Source organism: Sorex fumeus, unplaced genomic scaffold (genome assembly GCF_029834395.1).
Source record: "Sorex fumeus unplaced genomic scaffold, SorFum_2.1 ptg000036l, whole genome shotgun sequence".
Classification (NCBI taxonomy): domain Eukaryota; kingdom Metazoa; phylum Chordata; class Mammalia; order Eulipotyphla; family Soricidae; genus Sorex; species Sorex fumeus.
The window spans coordinates 10,071,527-10,090,397 of NW_026606093.1; the positions used below are offsets into that span (position 1 = coordinate 10,071,527).

Below are 18,871 nucleotides of genomic sequence, written 5' to 3' on the forward strand. Positions count from 1 at the left end.
GGGTCCGCAGAGCACTTCATACACAGGTACAAAAACACACATAAAATTAGGACCCTGTCTGTTCATTGAACTTGGTAACAGAAACAGGTACAACTTAACCCCTAGTTTTGATTTGCCTCTTCCCATTAAGTGGAGTTAAACTAGCGGATGCCAGTGGTAGTGGGCAACCCTGGCAGAAGCTATCTGGTCTTTCCCGAGGAGATTGAGCTAAACAAGTGTTCCTACTGGAGTACTTTCTACTCAAGAATGAATCCATACTGATGTTTCTTGTGGTTAAAACAACGTTCAGGGCTGGAGCAATAGCACAGTGGGTAAGGCGTTTGCCTTGCACACGTCTGACCCGGGTTCGATTTCCAGCATCCCGTATGGTCCCCCAAGCACCACCAGGGGTGATTCCTGAGTGCAGAGCCAGGAGTAACCCCTGAGAATTGCTGGGTGTGACTCAAAAAGCAAAAAAAAAAAAAAACAAAAAACAAAAAACAAAAAACAAAAAAACAAAAAAACAACAATGTTCAGATCACAACAGACTGCTAGTGAGATTTCCTAGTACCAAGTGGGCCGGTGTTCTGTTCTGCACCACCACAACCCTCCTCTCCTGGCAGTTTTCAGTGTAAGGTGTAATCATTGTGAGCCACACCTGGTCGTGCTCAGGGCTCATTCCTGGCTGTGCTTGAGGACCAGATGCATTTTGAGAGATGGAACCTGGATCCGCCCTGTGCAAGGTAAGCACGCTGTCCACTGTACTCTCTCTCCAGCCCCTCATCACTCACTCTACTCAACCAACTGTCGATGCACTGTTCAAGATATTGCAGACGCAGCAGTGACTAAAACCAGGTCCACTTCCCTTATTTAGCCTCAGTTTCCTGGAGACGTAATATACACATAAATGTAACTGATAAATACTTTGGGTCAGGGGGGATGAGATTAAGAGTAAAATCAGATTAGACAAGACAGTCTGAGCAGACTTGCATAATACAGACTTCAGAGTAATACAATACTGGACTCAAGTGAACCAGAGTGAAAACAGCACAGCAGTGTTCCTGACGTAACAATGTGTTGGTCCCCAGAGATAAGCCGGAGCTTACTGATCACAGCAGCTGAGAACACCACGGGCCAAGTCATGGAGAAGTTTGTGGGCAACACCCACAGGAAGTGATTTGATTCTATGCTATCGTTTAACCATAACCATTGTTAACAGTACACAGTATCACTTCTGAAACTTGTTGATGTTAGGAGAAAATTTATGTTGTTTAAACTGTACCCAATCATCAGTCCAAATTATCTGTAAAACTGTGCGATTCCTGGTCCTATCCTATTGTGTCAAATCACTAGGTCAAGTACATACACCAGCAAATTTTAAAAAATCTCACACCCTCATGATGTACAATATATGCAAAAATGTGGGAAAGTAGACAAACCAAACCATTCCGTACCTCAGGCTCATTATTTTAGTATTCAGTATATAATCCAGCCAAATAATTAACTTTTAAAAATATTTGAAAATCAGCCCTTTTAATGACTTCTCCATCTTGTTAAACTGCTACCAAAGGGCCAGAGATAGGACAGTGTGTAGGGTGTACAGGATGCTGGCCTTGCATGCAACTGACCTTTGACTCCCCAAGCCCCATATGGTCCTCCAAGCCCACCGGGAGTGATATCTAAGCCCAGAGCCAAAAGGAAGCTTTGAGCACCACCAGGTATCGCACCCAAATAAAAATCAAACTGCTAGCAAAGACATCCATTTTATAATTGTACTTCTAACTAAAAAATGTTAAATTTTGTACTGAACTGCACATCTTAAATAACTTAAGTAATGTGAGATTATTGAATGAATGATGCAACTCCTAGATGAATAGCAGCAAATCTCAAGAGTTTGATATCAAGTTTGACTATCCAACTCACTGCATTTTCATTACTGCTGCAATAATGGGGCAAGTTTTAATTTAGCACTTGACACAACTTGCCTTGGTTTTAAGTTAAAAATTCTTATTTGGACAGCCTATTTAAGAACTGAATTAAATGAATGCAATTTTGCAATTTCTCATACTCTAACCATTAAGAACAAGTTTATACTAGGAAGCCAATTTGACACAATTTAAAGAGAAAAAATTTTTATTGTGATATAAAATGCACTTATAAAACGTCCACAGAAGGCATGGAATTCTTCACTGCTATATAAATTTATTTGTAATACCTTATTCACCTATCGTTATGATGATGTCATCTAAAACATACTGTAAACGATGAGTTACACTCTATAACAAATGTGTCACTGATTTTCAGCAATCATTGGTTTAATAATAATTAAAGACTATACAATCACATCTATTTCTGGAATGTCCATTTACTTTCATGTAGTGTAGTTGAATTTAGAGCATAATTGCACATGGATGGTAAAGAAAAACATTCACTATTACTGTATTACCTTCATGACAAGTTAACATTTGTCTTGACTGAAAAATCAGTTTTCAGCTCTGATCTACAGCACAGTTCCAGGATTCTCAATGCAGTAATTTGTGTTTAAGTGTTTATGTGTGCACCCATGAAACAACTTAAAAGAATATCTGTAGTAAACAAGTTTAACTTTACTGTCAGCTATTTTGCATGTTTAAATATTATAGTCGGATTATCTGTAAACAAAGGAAACCACACAAATACTCTTAATTCTAGGGGGGGAAAAAGTCTGTCCACCCATTATTCTAATATGCTTTACTTGAACACACTCTGGAATTCTGAAGGTGCATATATTTCCTTAGATAATAAGGTATAAAAACAAGTGCTTCATATTTTATACTATGAAATGTGCATTTCTAATGTTTGTTTTATGCAGCATAAAGTTTAGAACAAGAAATTCTAAATCCTGGAAACCCACAGTCATTTAGAAAACCCAGTTATGGCTCTTGCAGCAGGTTAACAGATTAAATATGAAGTATTCTAGCTCCCTCTATTTCAAGTATCAAAGAAAACGAGGCTCAAAATCTCATTTTAAGTTCAGTTAAGCCTCTGGAGGCTTTAATGAAAATGCAAAGCTTTAGAAAATAGTTAAGTGTAGTTTGAAATAAGATATATATTGAAACAAGATTCTGAAGTGTTTATGTTAAGGTGATAAGTACCAAGATTATTTTAAAACAATTAAGAAACCTGAACATTTACTCTAAAGTTATAATGAAAACAATTTGTCTGTGAGCACATGGTTGGGAAAGATATCCTGATATTCAAAACCTCTTCAAAACTGATTTTAGTTTTGTCTACCTTCGGGTACTAATTTAATAGTCGATCTGAACGTACTTGACTTCACACTCCAGTTATATCATATACTTGACATGGAGTTCTTTAAAGTACTAAAAAGAATTCACTAAAGCTCTTTACATGTGTCCTTCAGTATCATCAGCAACCACACAGTATTGAAAATGTGATATGTGGTATCCTTAAGGAGTGAGCTTATCTTCAAAAATTTTAATGCTGTTTATAAAACCAAAGTCAAAGGTGAGAACAGACGTCTGCAATAAAGCATGTTTCTGAGTCGCAGGCCAGATCCCCCATCCGGAGAGCCCTGCTCCACAGAGTAAACCACCTTTCCACTATTCTCCTGGTGCAGTGTTTTCAATTACAAAATAATCTTCTGCCCTTTAACGTATTTATAGTAGTATTAATAATCTAAGGTTGTTATCTCTCCCTTAGAGAAAAAGTTCACTGTCTTTACTAAAGATTAGTAAGAAGTGTATCTTAAAGATATTAGACTTTCTGGTATTGGCCAACTATAAAATTTAAGAATTATGTGAAAGCATGGAATCACCACTTCATGAAAACAGTGTGATGAAATTAAACATTTGTGGAACCTGTTTTTAGTTTAAACTTAAAAATAGAAATCAGGAGTCTTCTATTACATTATCTTAAAAAACACACAGAAGTGAAAAGTGCTATTTTTTAAAAGTATAATTTTCCCCTTACTAGTTATCAACGTGGAATGATTTCAGTTCTCCTGTACTAAAAGCTGAACTTTTAAAAAACTAGTATCATGATCCCTAATACAGTGATTTTAATCAGTAGTGGCTTCAGTTTCAGCCGGACCCCTAATTAGTCTTCGGATTCCTCTTTTGCCTGCAGGACCTTTCGGTTTTGCGAAACTCTGCTTATGCGCGTGCTGCTTGGGGTGCACTTCCTCATAGAGGAAGTCTGCTGTCAGCTCATCTCCGTTGTCAATCTCTATCTGGAAGAGATCAGATTAGCAACAGGTGACACCATGCCAAATAGCAGATCATTCAAAAAAGAACAGATGCAACATGTCACTTTTCAGGCGAGAATGTTCCAAAGCCAACAGGTTCATTCCAGTGAGAGAATCAGTGACCACAAGCTAGTATTTCACTTTCATTTAGTGGTAAGAGGAAAAGGCAGTTACACGAGTTACTGGGATAGAATTCGTTTCTATTTTGTTTCTTCTCCTACTTAACAAACACTTGAAAGTGAAAGCCACCACTATTAAGTTTTGCAGCTCTGGTACTTCATATTTATGGCTGAGCAAGATCTGAAATCCTCACTATCTGATCCCTTGAACTCCTGCTAGAGAAGGTGATTAGATTTGAACGCTCTTACTCCTTTAAGAATCAAAAACACTGTATTTTAAGAACTGAAAGATCTAAAAATAAACCATATATTTCCCCACGATTCCAGTGCTCCCCAAACTGTAATGTTTATGATCTTTTCTTCCTTTCAAAAAAAAAAAAAACAACACAACAACAACAAAAAAACACCAACTGTTGGCAAAACCCTCCATGACATTGAAGCTAATGGTATCTTCAAAGATGCCACGCCACTGGCCGAGCAAGTGCAAACAGAGATAGATAAATGGGACTATCTTAAACTAAGAAGCTTCTGCACCTCCAAAGAAACAGTGACCAAAATACAAAGACAGTCTACAGAATGGGAAAGGATATTCACCAAATACACATCTGACAAGGGGTTGATATCCAGGATATACAAAATACTGGTTAAACTCCACAAGAAGAAAACATCCAACCCCATCCAAAAATGGGGCAATGAAATGAACAGAAACTTTCTCAAAGAAGAAATCAGAATGGCAAAAAAGCACATGAGAAAATGCTCTACATCATTAATCATCAGGGAGATGCAGATCAAAACCACAATGAGATACCATCTCACACCTCAGAGACTGGCCCACATTCAAAAGAACAAAAGCAACCGATGCTGGTGTGGATTTGGCGAGAAAGGGACACTCCTTCACTGTTGGTTGGAATGTCCACTGGTTCAGCCCTTCTGGAAAACAGTATGGACGATTCTCAAAAAATTAGAAATTGAGCTCCCATTTGACCCAGCAATACCACTCCTGGGAATATATCCCAGAGAGGCGAAAATGTATAGTCGAAGTGATATCTGCACTTGTTTGTTCATTGCAGCACTCTTTACAATAGCCAGAAACTGGAAGAAACCTGAATGCCCAAGAACAGATGACTGGTTAAAGAAACTTTGGTACATCTACACAATGGAGTACTATGTAGCTGTTAGAAAAGATGAAGTCATGAAATTTACATACAAGTGGTACAATATGGAAAGTATCATGCTAAGCGAAATGAGTCAGAAAGAGAGGGATAGACATAGAAAGATTGCATTCATCTGGGGGATATAAAGTAACAAAGTATGAGATTAATACCCAAGAATAGCTGAGATCAGCACCAGGAGGATTACTCCATAACTCAGAGGCCAGCCGGGTATCCTAGAGGAAAGGGCAGTTCAGATAGAGAAGGGAGCACCAAATAAAGGATGTTTGGAGGATCCTCCCAGGAGGGGAGATGCATGTCGAAAGTAGACTATGGACTGAACATGTTTGCCACTCAATGCCTCTTTTGCAGACCACAACACCCAAAAGGAGAGAGAGAACACAGGGGATTGCCCTGCCACAGAGACAAGGGGGATGGGGGGATGGGGGTGGGAGGGATATTATCCATGGTGGTGGAAAATGGGCACTGGTGGAGGGATGGGTATCTGATCATTGTATAATTGAAACCAAAGCACAAAAAATTGTAAATTTACAACTGTAAAAAAAAAAATAAAATAAAATAAAGGGAAAAAAAAAACACCAACTGTATTCTCAACCATCCTGTAACTCATAGTTGGAGATAGACTGTAGCTCCTATTAGGTTTTGATTTAATCAATGATTGACCTCTAACAGCACTAGTCAACGAGCTTTCTGTAAAAACGGTTTATGATAAGAAAACTAATTCACTTATGTAAGTCATAACACATTATGAACTATATGACAAAAATAATAAAAATCTATAAATAAGATAAATTAGATGAACAATTAAGTTATTACCTTCCTAATCACATCCATTTGTAGTTGTCTTTCTACAATTTCAAGCAGAGGGCTCTTGCAGCTAGAGTACAGCATCCGTTCTCTTATACTACATGTGTATCCAGGCATTGAATAAATAAACACTGAAATTTAAAAGAGTAACTATATTTAGCATATCAAGTATACACTAAGCTATATTATAAGACTGAAACTCGCTGAGCAATAAATAAGAGCACAGAGCTAATATAGTAATAAGTGAGAGGAATGAAACAAATTAAACCAATGGATAACAAATACCTATGGATTCCAAATAGTCTCCTTCATGGGAATGTTTATACAAAAAGAAATGGTAACGTGCTGAATCCTTGGGAATTCTCTTTGGCAAGTCTTTTAATTCTGTATTTATTGTGTTGGCCAAAATTATGGTTTCATTTTTAATATCTATTTCCTGTTAACAAAGAGAAAATAAAACCATTACAACATACACACAGAAATTTTAATTTTACAATAAAACCCCTGGTTCTCCTAGGGAAGTGTTATTTCAGATTTTTTCACCATAAAAATATATTGCTTCTGCAGTTTAAAAATAGTAATACCTTATACAAACTTAAGCCACCAAAGAGGGTAGTCACTTTAACAAATCATTACACGACTCTTACCAATTGAACATAGTTGAGCTGTCTATTATTCAATTTCTCCAAAGCCTGAAAAGCTTCTCTCGATATAGGAAATGCGACACCTTGTAGTGTCTGATGCTTGGTGTCCACACTCACATCAGTTTGTACCTAAGTATGACAGATGGCATTTACAGATGACTGTTTAGTATTTGTAAATATTGCAATGGCAACAAAACAAAACCCAACCTCTACAAAGTACAAGTCATTCCACCCATGCCCGTAATTTTAATAAAATTAACACTTAAAATACTGCACTTACAAAGCAAGTAATTTCCCACTTTTGTTCATGTCCTGTTAGCACACTGTCAACATGCAGAGTGTACAAACGATATAGCACATCTTTACAAAATGTTGAATGGAAATCTGAGTAGTGTTAGTGGGGCTTTGGGGTTTTTTGTTTCTATGTTTGGTTTGGCACAACTGCAATGAGCTACATAAGCTCTTGGAAAGAACTTCAGGTTATGACTTTTCATTACAATAATTTACTCAATAAAACTTTTGAACACTATGATAGACAAAAAAGTACAGAACTTAGTTCTTCTGAACATTAAATGCAACACAATGCCATGCACTGAACTGAAAGGAAAACAAACAATATATAGACACAAGACAGCTGAACTACTGCAGAAGTTCCAGACTTAAGAGCATTCTTTGCTAAGCACACAGTTGTGTGGGCTGCGGAGACAACTCGACGAGGCTGGTGCATGCATTGCACACAGGAGCCCCGGGTTCAATCCCTGTAAGCACCGCTCTGAGTGATCCCCAAACACTCAGCGGGAGCAGCCCCAAAGCACTGCCAGTATGTGGCTTCAAAGGTGAAAGAAAGGAAAAAAAAGAAGACCACGATGTACATAAACATGAAGAACAGGATTTTTAGGAGGTTTTCTTCAATGCACATAGCACAAGTTTAGGACTCTTATAGTCGCTAAGTTATAGCTAGTATAGGATCTCTTTTGCAGTGCTCCCACAGAAAACCAAGTAGAAATTGCATTTTTAAATGAATGGAGATTCTACAGCATAAATGGTACTGGATAATGAGAACATCATAGAACATATGCAAATGCATACCCCAATACGATCCTCTGGGTTCTGATTGCAAGGAATAAAACAAACTATCAAACTTGTAAAAACAAAACAAAACAAAACAAAACACTCACACACATAAAGATCCCTCTCAAATATGATAGAGCCAGTTGTCAAGGTTAGTATCAAATAAAAATTAATTACTTTCCAGACTGATTCCTCTGAGTCAACTCAAGCTAATAAATAAAGGTTTCTGCTATAGGCTCTTTTCTGTACAATCCCAGCAGAAATGTCACAACTTTTCAAACTTGTAATTTAAATGGTTAAAGGAGACACATGAAAAAATGACAAACTATAGTATGGATGAAATTTATCCACTCAAATGTTAAACAAATATTCAACCATCTCCCACTTATACTTACTTACATATGCACATCCACTCAAGTAGTGTTCACAGAAGTTAATTTACAGAGGTTCTAGAAATCTTAAATACCCTACAGATATTTGTACTTTACCCTCTTCAGAATCATCACTATTCTCTAAAACATACAAACAAACCTGCTTCAGGTGATCTTAAGATATAGAGTTCTTTGCTATGAACAGGTTACACACATTTCCCTCATTTATTTTTATTCAAAGTCCAACAGGAAGTTTACTAATCTAACACATATATTGTGAAGACAAGCCAAAATTATTTCAAAAATTGACATGAAGCTTAACATTTTTAAGCTTTTCCTTGAAAACACAGTGAGCTAAGCACACACATCTTATCTCTAAACAAGATAAATATAGTCACTCTACCAAACATATTTATTCTCTAGTTTTCTACACATCTACTAATTTAAAAACATGGTATTTGAAAAGACCAAATATTTTACAATGATTCCACAGTTGTAATTTACCTCATTAATTTTAATCTGCCGTAACTCTTCCTCAGCTGCAGTCAGCGGGGCAGGGGAGGACTGAGAGAGCAAGTATCTCTTATAGCCGTGTAATGATACATCTTCCTGCAAGCACAGAAAGGTCTATCAGAGCTTCTCTAAAAGTCCAAGTGACATTAACTTTCACGAATAACAAAAGCATTCACTTAACGAAGCATTTTGATCGATAAATTCTCTGTTCTAGAGTTTAGAAAGTGTTAAGGTCAACTCTACTCTTCCCTGAACTTCACACGAGTGTGGTGGATGTGACATCTGGTCACATCCCCAAGCCTATAGAGCAGTTTAGCTTTCTGGAACAAATTCCCTGCATTCAATAGTCAAAACACTCCCATTCTGAGTTCTGTGTATAGAGAAGTTTATAATCATGAATTAACAATGCTGATTCCAAAGTATTTTAGAATAATTATGTTATACCTCTTTATTATATTAAATAAGTTGGTGTAAGGATTTAATTACATAAGCATTACCCTTGCATATCATATGAACTGTACTATTTCTATATCCTTTTAAAAATTATTTCTAAGGTACTGGAGTCAAACCCTAACAAATACACACATTAGGGAGGTGCTTTACCAGTGAGCTACATTGCCAATGCCAATTTCATTATTCTTATGTTTACAGATTCATCAATCTGAATTCCTGTCACTGACCTAGGAATGCTAATATTTTAGTTGCAAAATATAGAACATACATAAAAATGTTTTGTACCTTTACTGTACCAAATACTTCATCTTTAATGTGGCCACCTCCAAACTCCTTTTTCAGAGTTGCTCTTGTTGCAGCATACAACATCTTTTGACGAACCTGTTACGTTGTGAAAGTTAACTTAGTATAGCTAAAATTATTGTTACAAAAAAGATAGCACTGAGTCTAATAAAATATTCAAGCACATTAAGACTATACTGTAATAAACCTGAAATCTATTGACAATAATATCCTAAAGTATATGTATACAAGGAGTCATCATATAATATGAACCTAAATATTAATGTTGACATCAATATGTTATGTTTAAAACAAAAATGATTCCTATTTTGTAGTACAAAATTAACTAAAAAAATTAAAAACCACTTAAAACAGTAACTTAAAATACAAGGAAGAAAACAGTGAAATGAGGAAACTCTGATACTGACATTTTACTCAAAGTAAATCTAGATCATATATAATGCATTAAGAATCAGGTGTTCAGGGGCCAGAGACATCCTACCCGGGGTCAATCACTGGCACCCCTTCTTGTCCCTAGAGTACTGCCAGAATCAGGAGTAAGCCCCAAGTACTGCCAGGTGTGGCCCACCCCTCCCCCAAAATTAAATTTTAAGAAACGAATCAAATATTCAGGCTACAGGTAGAGTACTGGGGTGGCCTGACATACAACCAGCCCCCCTCGTGCTTAGCACTGAGCACAACCCCCACCCCACACACAGACTGGGAGTAGCCCACATCCACAAATATAGAACCAGATATTCATGGCATACCTATGTCATAGACCATTCTATGAGGAGCACAAAAACAAAAGAACTACATTATGTGCTATTAAAGAATCAAATAGCATCCACGGCAAGCTACTAAAGAAAACTGCCACCCAACATAAACCTTTCATAATCCTCACGGTCAAATCCATACAGTAAAATCCAGTATTTCTTTTAGACAGGAATTAAAGGGGAAGGAAAAATGGTTATCTAGATAATTCAAAAATTATTTCCTATATAAAACAGAATTGTAAAAAATCCTAAGTAGTAAGCACGTGTAATCTTATGTTCTCCTTAGTTTATTAACTTTACTTAAAACAGTTGTGTCTGTCACTCAAATGGCTTTTTCAAATATCAAATTAATGTGCAGTGCTTTTCTATCAATTCTACTACTACTACTCAGAGCAAAGTCGTCGTATTCCTTAGGAGATCAGAGTCATTTCTAGTTGCCAAAGCTTTTCTTCCTGTTTTTGCAGCATCTAGGGCCTTCTCATATGTAAGACAGGTTCTTTACCAATGAGCTACATGCCTGACTCAAGCACAAGTTAAAAACTTTTAATTCACTATTAATATTACTGATTTCAAAGAAAAAGTCTTCTGAATCTGAGCACATTACTCCCAACTGCACATTAACTAAGAATCTTCTCCACAATCACTCCTTTTTACAGGAGATCAATGCTGCGCCTTAAGTTTTTCTTAGCCTAGGACTCTAGAAACTTTTTTCCCTTGCACTTAATGTAAACAAATTACAAAAAAATTACTTACAGGAGAATAATCTGGAGACCATGCAATGAATATCCATTCATACCCCTGGGCATTCTGAGAATCTAACCTGAATAATATATAGCATGGTTGTTTGTCTTCCAACAGGGGTAAAATAAAGGAATCATAATCCTTATCCCAGGAATCTGAAGGCTGATTACATGATCCAATCACAAGTTTCTCTATAAAGAACAATTTTTTTAAAAAAACACATGGTTTAAAATAACAAATGATAGTGGTAAACAGAATTAATAGTTATTTCCAAATTACTATCAGTCATAACTAAAAGTTGAAAGGACAGTATTAAAGACAGATGATTTTATGACCAGCATAAAACAAAAATAATCACATTTAAGTGGATGGTTAATGAATGAGTGATTATATTCTAGTTCCCAAAATAAATTATACTAAAAGTTAATCACGATGTATTTAATAGGGGCTGGACCGATAGCACAGCGGGTAGGGTGTTTGCCTTACAGGAGACCGACCCGGGTTCAATTCCTCTGTCCCTCTCAGAGAGCCCAGCAAGCTCCCCGTGGTGTATTCGATATGCCAAAAACAGTAACAGGTCTACAATGGAGACATTACTGGTGCCCGTTCAAGCAAACTGATGAACAACGGGATGACAGTGCTACGGGACAGTGCAATATTTAATGAAATGCACTACCCGTCAAAGGAATCATTTCTGAAATTAACACTGAATTCTATAGTAAGAGATGGAAAATAACATCTGATTGAGCTCCTGTTTGGCCATTAAAAAGTCTTAAAACTTGTGCTAAAGCATAAATTACTAGAGCTACTCTGAGGCAGCTAAGGGGGAAAAAAATCAAGGAAAACTGTATGCACAATACATAGATAAAGCTCTTACATAACATAAATGCACAAAGGTATTCACCGAGCAATACAGAATTACAATGAAAACTGAAAGCAGCCTAAAGGTTAACCACTGAGAACATTATCACAAAAGTCTATTTGCAGCTTAAAAATATTAAATTCTCCATCACATGGATTATAAAAAGTACACAAGAGATTCAAAATGTCAGTTTATGTGAACTTACAAGATCAAAAACATGCCAGGTATGGCACCCAAACCCAAACAAATCTCCAAACGGCACCTTATGCTATTTAGGAGTGCATATAAACAAATCACACAAATTACAAACTAGTATCTGACTCAAAATAGCTGGCTCAGGGAAAGGTCAGGAAAAGTTCTTAACAGTGGATATTCACAACATATAATCAAACTGCAAAAAGGTCTAAAGCGAGCACTACTTACTCGTCCATAATTCCTCATTTAAATTTTGATCCCCAAAATACAAATAACATAAAACCAGGGAATAATGGGGAGCGGAGCAACAATACAGCCGACAGACGGCAGGGCGTTTGCCTTGCAAAGGACAGAGGCAGGATCAATTCCTGGCATCCAATATGGTCCCTGATCTGCCAGGAATGATCCCTGGCAGAGCCCTGAACATAGCCAAGTGTTGCGCACACACACACAAAAAAATCCAAAAAGCCTCAAGAACAAAACCAGAGAATAATGACTGAAGAAACAGTGTATATTTTCCTTCTGCAGGTAAACTCTAGCATTTAAAATATTTAAGCAAACACTTCAGAAGTGATGGCTTTTTTTTTTTTTTGGGCTCAGTACTTTCTAAACTGCAGTATCATGGGATGTATTTATTCCTACTGACTATAAACACACACACTGGACATTTGCGTATTTCCAAAATTGTTATTTTTTTACTAAGCAGAAAATAGAAAACAAATCATGTTTATTTCCAGTTTATAAAGCTATTTTTACATATCAATGTATTTCGAAATATTTAGTAAGGCCGATAGAGTATTTTAGCATTTATTCATGATTAAGTAGTGGATATCAAGTGTTCAAATTCAAATTACCAAAAAAATTAAAGATTCTCCCAACCAATCAAATTTCCTGCTGCAAAGGGAAAATGTTATTTTGAAAGTTTTTTTATATTCTCAGAACTTTACTAAAATAAAGGGGTAAAGCTCTAAAGAACAAATTCTTCACTAACAAGTGGTGAAATGAGAGTATGAAATCTTGTCTCTACTTCAAAATTAACTACTGAATAACAATTCACAACTTTTTCTTTTTTTTTGAAAAATTACCTATTAGCTTATTTCCTTTCTGAGATAGAAGCACTGGAATACTAAAAATGGATTGTAATGCAGAAACTGAGACAGAGAGGAAGACATTCTATTTGGAAGACATCTGCCTTTCTAGTTTCCTGGGAGCCAACTTCAGAATTCTGAAGATAAAGCAGAGGCCTTCAAGAAAACCCCCCAAGTACATGGGATCCATATCACCTAGAGAACAGCAAGCTTTGAAACTTGTTTCAATTCAATTCACTGAAAGGACTTAGAAACTGGACCCAAAGGCAAAATAATTTAAAGTACATAACTAACCATTTTCAATAGATATTTTCAGAAGTCTGTATTTCCCATTTCTTGCTTTGGCAAAGACATCTTTAACATCTTCACTTGCTGTGAAAAAAAAAATTTTAATACTTAATTTCTAATGCCACTAAAATGAAAAAAGCTATAATACAAAGAAGAAACTGAGCATCTACCATCCTAATTATTATCAGTAAATTAAATTATAAATCTTGAGGACACTAGTATACAGCTAAGAAACATAAGCAAAATTTCAAGGTCTATTAATTCTAATTTTTAGCTAGACAATTTAAAATTACCTCAAACCCATTAAAGAACCACTTTTTTTTCAACGTAGTTCTATTTATTCAGCCATTGATTAAGCTGACTGACCTAGGCACTACTTTTTAAAATAACTTTTAATTGCATATCCTTGATACAGACCATTACAAAGCTGTTCCTAATCGGGTTTCATTTATATAATGATCAGCACCCTCCCTCCACTAGCGTACATTTCCCACCACAGGTGTACCCCGTTTCCCCACCATCACCCCCCAAACCCCCACCTCCTACCCCCAGCCTCCCTCTATAGGAGACACTTCCCTTCCTGCTCTCTCTCTCTCTCTCCTCTTCCTTTAGCGCTTTATGGTTTGCAATACAGGTGCGAAAGGTCATGGTGTTTGTTCAGGGCATTCAGTATATATATATTTTCAGGATGGTAAGGCTGGAGCAGCTTTTTAATTCAAACCGCATTTTTAGAAATACTGTTACTGGTTGTATGAAAGATGTTAAAACCTACTTTGATCTCTTCCAGCGCCCTGATCAACTCAATTTCGGTATTTTCCCGTTAGAAACAGTGAAGTATCAGAGAGATAGCGCATCCTGTTAATAAAAGGTCAGTAAAACGAGTCCGAGCCTCTGCATCTGGTTGTAGATTTAAAGTGTTTCTCAAACAGCTGAAGCTCTGAGCAGGTCGGTTAGACCAAGCCAAGCGGCCCCAGCGCAGGTAGAGCTTGCACTTCGCTTCGGGCTGCGAGTTCAAGGCAAGGACCACAGGTGCGCTAGGCTGCAACCCGAGCCACCCCCGTCAGAGGGGACGAATGCGCGTCCCTGTGTGTGCGTGCGTGTGTCTGAGCGCCCTGGTGTGTATGTGTACGGTGTGTGCGTCTGCGCGCCCCTATGTGCATGTATGTCCCTGCGTGTGCGTGCGCCTGCATGCCCCTGTGTGCATGTGTGCGTGAGCACGCGTGTCTGCACGCCCTTGTGTGCATGTGCATGTGTGTGTGTGTGTGTGTGTGTGCGCAAGTGGTGGTGCAGGAGGAGGTGCAGGAGGTGTGACGGTCCCTCTGGCCGGGATCAGCAGCGCTCGCGGGCCGGTCTCTGAGGCTGGGATGCAGTTTCCCCCGGCCACCAGCTATCCGAGAGGCCCCGGGCGGCGCCGCCAGCCTCTGCGCCGGGCAGCCCCGCGCTCGGAGTCCCCGGGCTACGTCCCCATCTCGACAGTTACAGACGCAGGAGTTCGGGGAGGATCCTAAACGAAAATTTTCAATCCAGCATTTTCCTTCTGACGGCCAAAGTCCTGTGACTATCTCCGTGGGATGGTGAACAAGGAAACGCACAGGTTCCCGAGAGCCGGGGGGACCCGGGCCGCCCCTGACCGCTCTGCGCCCCGCAGCGGGCTCGGCTGGGCGGGTCCCCGCTGCCCCCGAGGCCCCCGGGACGAGATGCCCCTTGCGGACCGGGCAGGGCTCGGGCGGGCCCGGGCGGGCCCCCGCGGCCCTCGGGGCGTCTGCAACGTGGCGCGGCCCGCGGGGGCCGAGGCCGCCGGGCCGGAGCGTGCTTCTCGGCCGCCTCCCCGCGTCTGGCGGCCCGCCACGGAGTCGGCCCGGCCGCCCGGCCGCCCTTACCCTGGATGCCGGTCTGGTGGGACATGGTGGCGGCCGCGAGCTCCCGGCGCCGACGTACACTGCGGCCAGCAGCCCGGCCCGCGGCTCCAGGAAGTGGCGGCGGCTTCGCCGGCCCCGACACGTCATCGGCGCGCGACGCGCAGACGCCCCGCCCCACTTCTCCTTCTCCGAAAAGAGAAGCCCGAGACCCCGCCCCGCTCCGCCCGGCCCCGCCCACCCACTTCAGGGGCGCCCCGCCCCACTCCGCCCAACCCCGCCCCGCCCACCCTCTCCGGGACGCCCCGCCCCGCCCACGGAGACGACTGAGGCCCCGCCCTCTCCTTTCGGCCCCGCCCACCTGCTCCCGGAGGTCCCGGCCTCTGCGCCCACCTGCCGGCTCCCTGGGTCTCCGGGCCGCCCCGCTTGTCCCCGGGTCCCCGCCCCGCCTATCCTTCCCGGGTCCGCGCCGTCAGCCCCTCTCCGGCCGGGCTCCCCGGGGCCCAGCGCCGGCATCTCGGCCTAGACGACTGACTCGTGGCCGCGACGCCTTTCGCTGGCTCTGCACTGAGATGCTCCCGGACAGGAAATGAGCATGTTCACATTTTTTCAGTTTCAGAAAGAAGTGAGCCACATTTTTTGAGAAGATGCTCCGTGCTCTGTGCTTTCTACTAGGTAGCATCATCAACAGGCCCTGCCTCTTGGTCATTCATTGGTCCGGGGCCTGCCCGCCCCATCCCCGGGGTCGTCGGGGCTCTGCACGCAGGAATCACTCTTGGGGGTGCAGCGGGCACCAGGTGGGCATCCCGCAAGCAGACCGAGTGCCCTGCCCACTGCCACCGTGCCAGCCTCCCTGCTCCATTTTTAAAAATGATAATGGCTAGATAGGCTGCTTCCCATAAAATTTGCCCATGCTTTTAAATTAATCTCAAATGGCTAACTTTTCTTTGCCCAGTTGATCATACAGATCACGTTTTCCTTTCTCTTCATTCCAAACAGAGACAGCCACAGTAAGAAGCTAATCCTAAATATTCCCTCGTGGTTTACCTTTTATTACTCAAATAACGACTCAAATTTAAGATTCGCAGGGGGTAAATTCGTAAGGTAACACCAGATGCTATTAAAAATGCTTTCCGGAGACTGGAGCAATAGCACAGCAGGTAGGGTGTTTGCATGCACGCGGACGACCCCGGTTCGATTCCCAACATCCCATATGGTCCCCTGAGCACCGCCAGGGATAGTTCCTGAGTGCAGAGCCAGGAATAACCCCTGTGCATCGCCGGGTGTGACCGCCCCCGACACACAAAAAAATGCTTTCCCATTTTTCTTGCCCTTTTTTTGTTTACATACCCCTTTCTAAAGATAACTTTTTAACTACTTTCCTATCACTTCTTGATTTTTCGGTTTTTTGCATGCAAAACTGGGCATTTTGTTGTAGGGCCTTTGAACTGCCAAACAAAAAAATATTGTACCCTGAATTGCCAAATACACAAAATTACAATCTTTATAACGATTGCTTTATTTCAGAAATAGCTCAAAGTACAACTCAACAAAGTTACTGTTCAAATGGAATGTACTTTTGCTGTTATTTACTAACAGGTCTGTGATTGCTTTTTTTTTTTAATTTACTAGAATCAGAGCAAGTAAGGTTGTTTTGTTCTGTTCCTTGTCTCTTCCATTTCTCAAACACGCCTTCACATTGCAGAATAAGCAAAATTAAAACGGGTTTCATGATTTGTTTGGACTTAAATAATGGGAGGGGCAGGGATGTGGCTTAGTGCAGAGCACATGCCTCGTATGTGTGAGATCCTGGCAATAGAAAAAAAAAAAGCACACAAGCAGTTTTATACCAACCAAGATTTCCCGACACATAAAACACATCAAGCAGTTCACCCTGATTTACTGGTTTGATTGTATAGTTGAGCACAGAGAAAATTGAAATTTTCATCTGGGTATTTCTGTGTGTGTGTGTGTGTGTGTGTGTGTGTGTGTGTGTGTGTGTATGCATGTCTGAGTCATGTATTGCTGACTAGGGAAACTTACATAAGGTAATTGGTATTGCACAAAAATACTGATTAAAAAAAAGTAGCTATCTGTAGTCATACTTGAAAGGGCCATTTTATTCTCAACCCTGAGGAGAAGCTTGCAGGGACATGTAAAAAATTATTATTTTAAATTTTTGTTTTGTTTTGTTTTGTTTTGGGTGCCACACCTGACAGGTCCCGGGAACCATATGTTTGCTGGGGATTGATCCCTGATAAACAGCATACAAAGTTTGCCTTGTATTTCCTACCCACTATATTCTCTTTCTGGATTCTCTTATTTTTAATTTTAAAAAAAAGTATTCTGGGAAACACTCAACAATGCTGGGCATGTGAGTACACCATACAGTGTCAGGGATCAAACTTAGGTCCTCACATATGAAAGGTCTGTGTTCCACACTGGCTGCATTATGGGCTTAAATGCTCAAATTATCCAAATTTGGCAAATACAAAGGCATTGTTTAAGAAAAAACAAGGATTTTCCTCTGAGAAAAATACAGAAAATATGTAAGGAAAAAATATTTGCTATATCATAGCAAAGCCAAAATGAGCTGATTTTACTTTCAACCTTCCTACTTACACTTTTCTCTATATTACGATATTTTGTGTATGTGCCAAACAATGGATTCTTGATGCTTTCATGAAATATTCCATGAAAATTATCACATAATATTGACAGTACATTGAAATTTCACTGATATATATGAAGCTTATCAGATTTGATTAAAATTTAAGATTGTACTAACGTTAGAGAAAGTGTTACTGACTATAGTATGCTAGGGATGCCTATATTGTATTTAAGAGAACAGATTACAAGAGAAATGCAAATATATCTCCCCTTAACTTTTAAAAAGCTGTGTTATTATTTATGTAACATAAAACTTAAATTTTAATCATTTTAAGTGTGTAGAGTAGTACTGTTAAATATATCCTTGTAGAATAACTATTCTCCAAAAATATTTTGATCTTGTATAACAGAAACTATAGTCATTAAACTTCCTTTCCCACCTAACCATCACTTGGATAAACCACTTTCTACTTTGTCTTTATGCATTCAGCTACTCCTAGAAACTTCTCAATGTAGAATTATATGGTATTTTCTTTTTTATGACTGACATATTTAACGTAGCTTTTTTTCAGATTTATTTATGTGTAATATGTAGAATTTCTTTTTTAACTAAAATTTGACTTTTATATACAATAAACTTGTTTTCAACTTGTGTATATCATTTTGCTTGTCTATTCATCTGTGGGTTTGGATTGCTTTCATTTTTGATCATTATGAATAACTCTTCTATGAACTTGGATGTACAAATATCTGTTTGTATCCCCATTTTAAATTCTCTCAGGTATATATTCTGAAGTG

The 18,871-nt window shown here is 39.4% G+C and overlaps 1 protein-coding gene across 2 annotated transcripts; it reads right to left on the reverse strand.

Annotated features, from left to right (window-relative positions):
* Window positions 1-2,094: 2,094 nt before the first annotated feature.
* TWF1 (twinfilin actin binding protein 1) lies at window positions 2,095-15,602 on the reverse strand. Of its 2 annotated transcripts, XM_056117868.1 has the most exons (10): window positions 15,488-15,602; window positions 13,614-13,691; window positions 11,187-11,365; window positions 9,661-9,756; window positions 8,914-9,018; window positions 8,057-8,077; window positions 6,971-7,096; window positions 6,609-6,759; window positions 6,333-6,454; window positions 2,095-4,210 (listed from the first exon to the last, which is right to left on the reverse strand). In XM_056117868.1, the coding sequence occupies exons 1-10, from the start codon at window positions 15,510-15,512 to the stop codon at window positions 4,040-4,042; spliced, it is 1,074 nt and encodes a 357-aa protein (XP_055973843.1). In that variant the 5' UTR covers window positions 15,513-15,602; the 3' UTR covers window positions 2,095-4,039. The 2 variants fall into 2 exon arrangements, with proteins under 2 accessions (XP_055973843.1, XP_055973844.1); XM_056117869.1 differs by lacking the exon at window positions 8,057-8,077.
* Window positions 15,603-18,871: the final 3,269 nt, after the last annotated feature.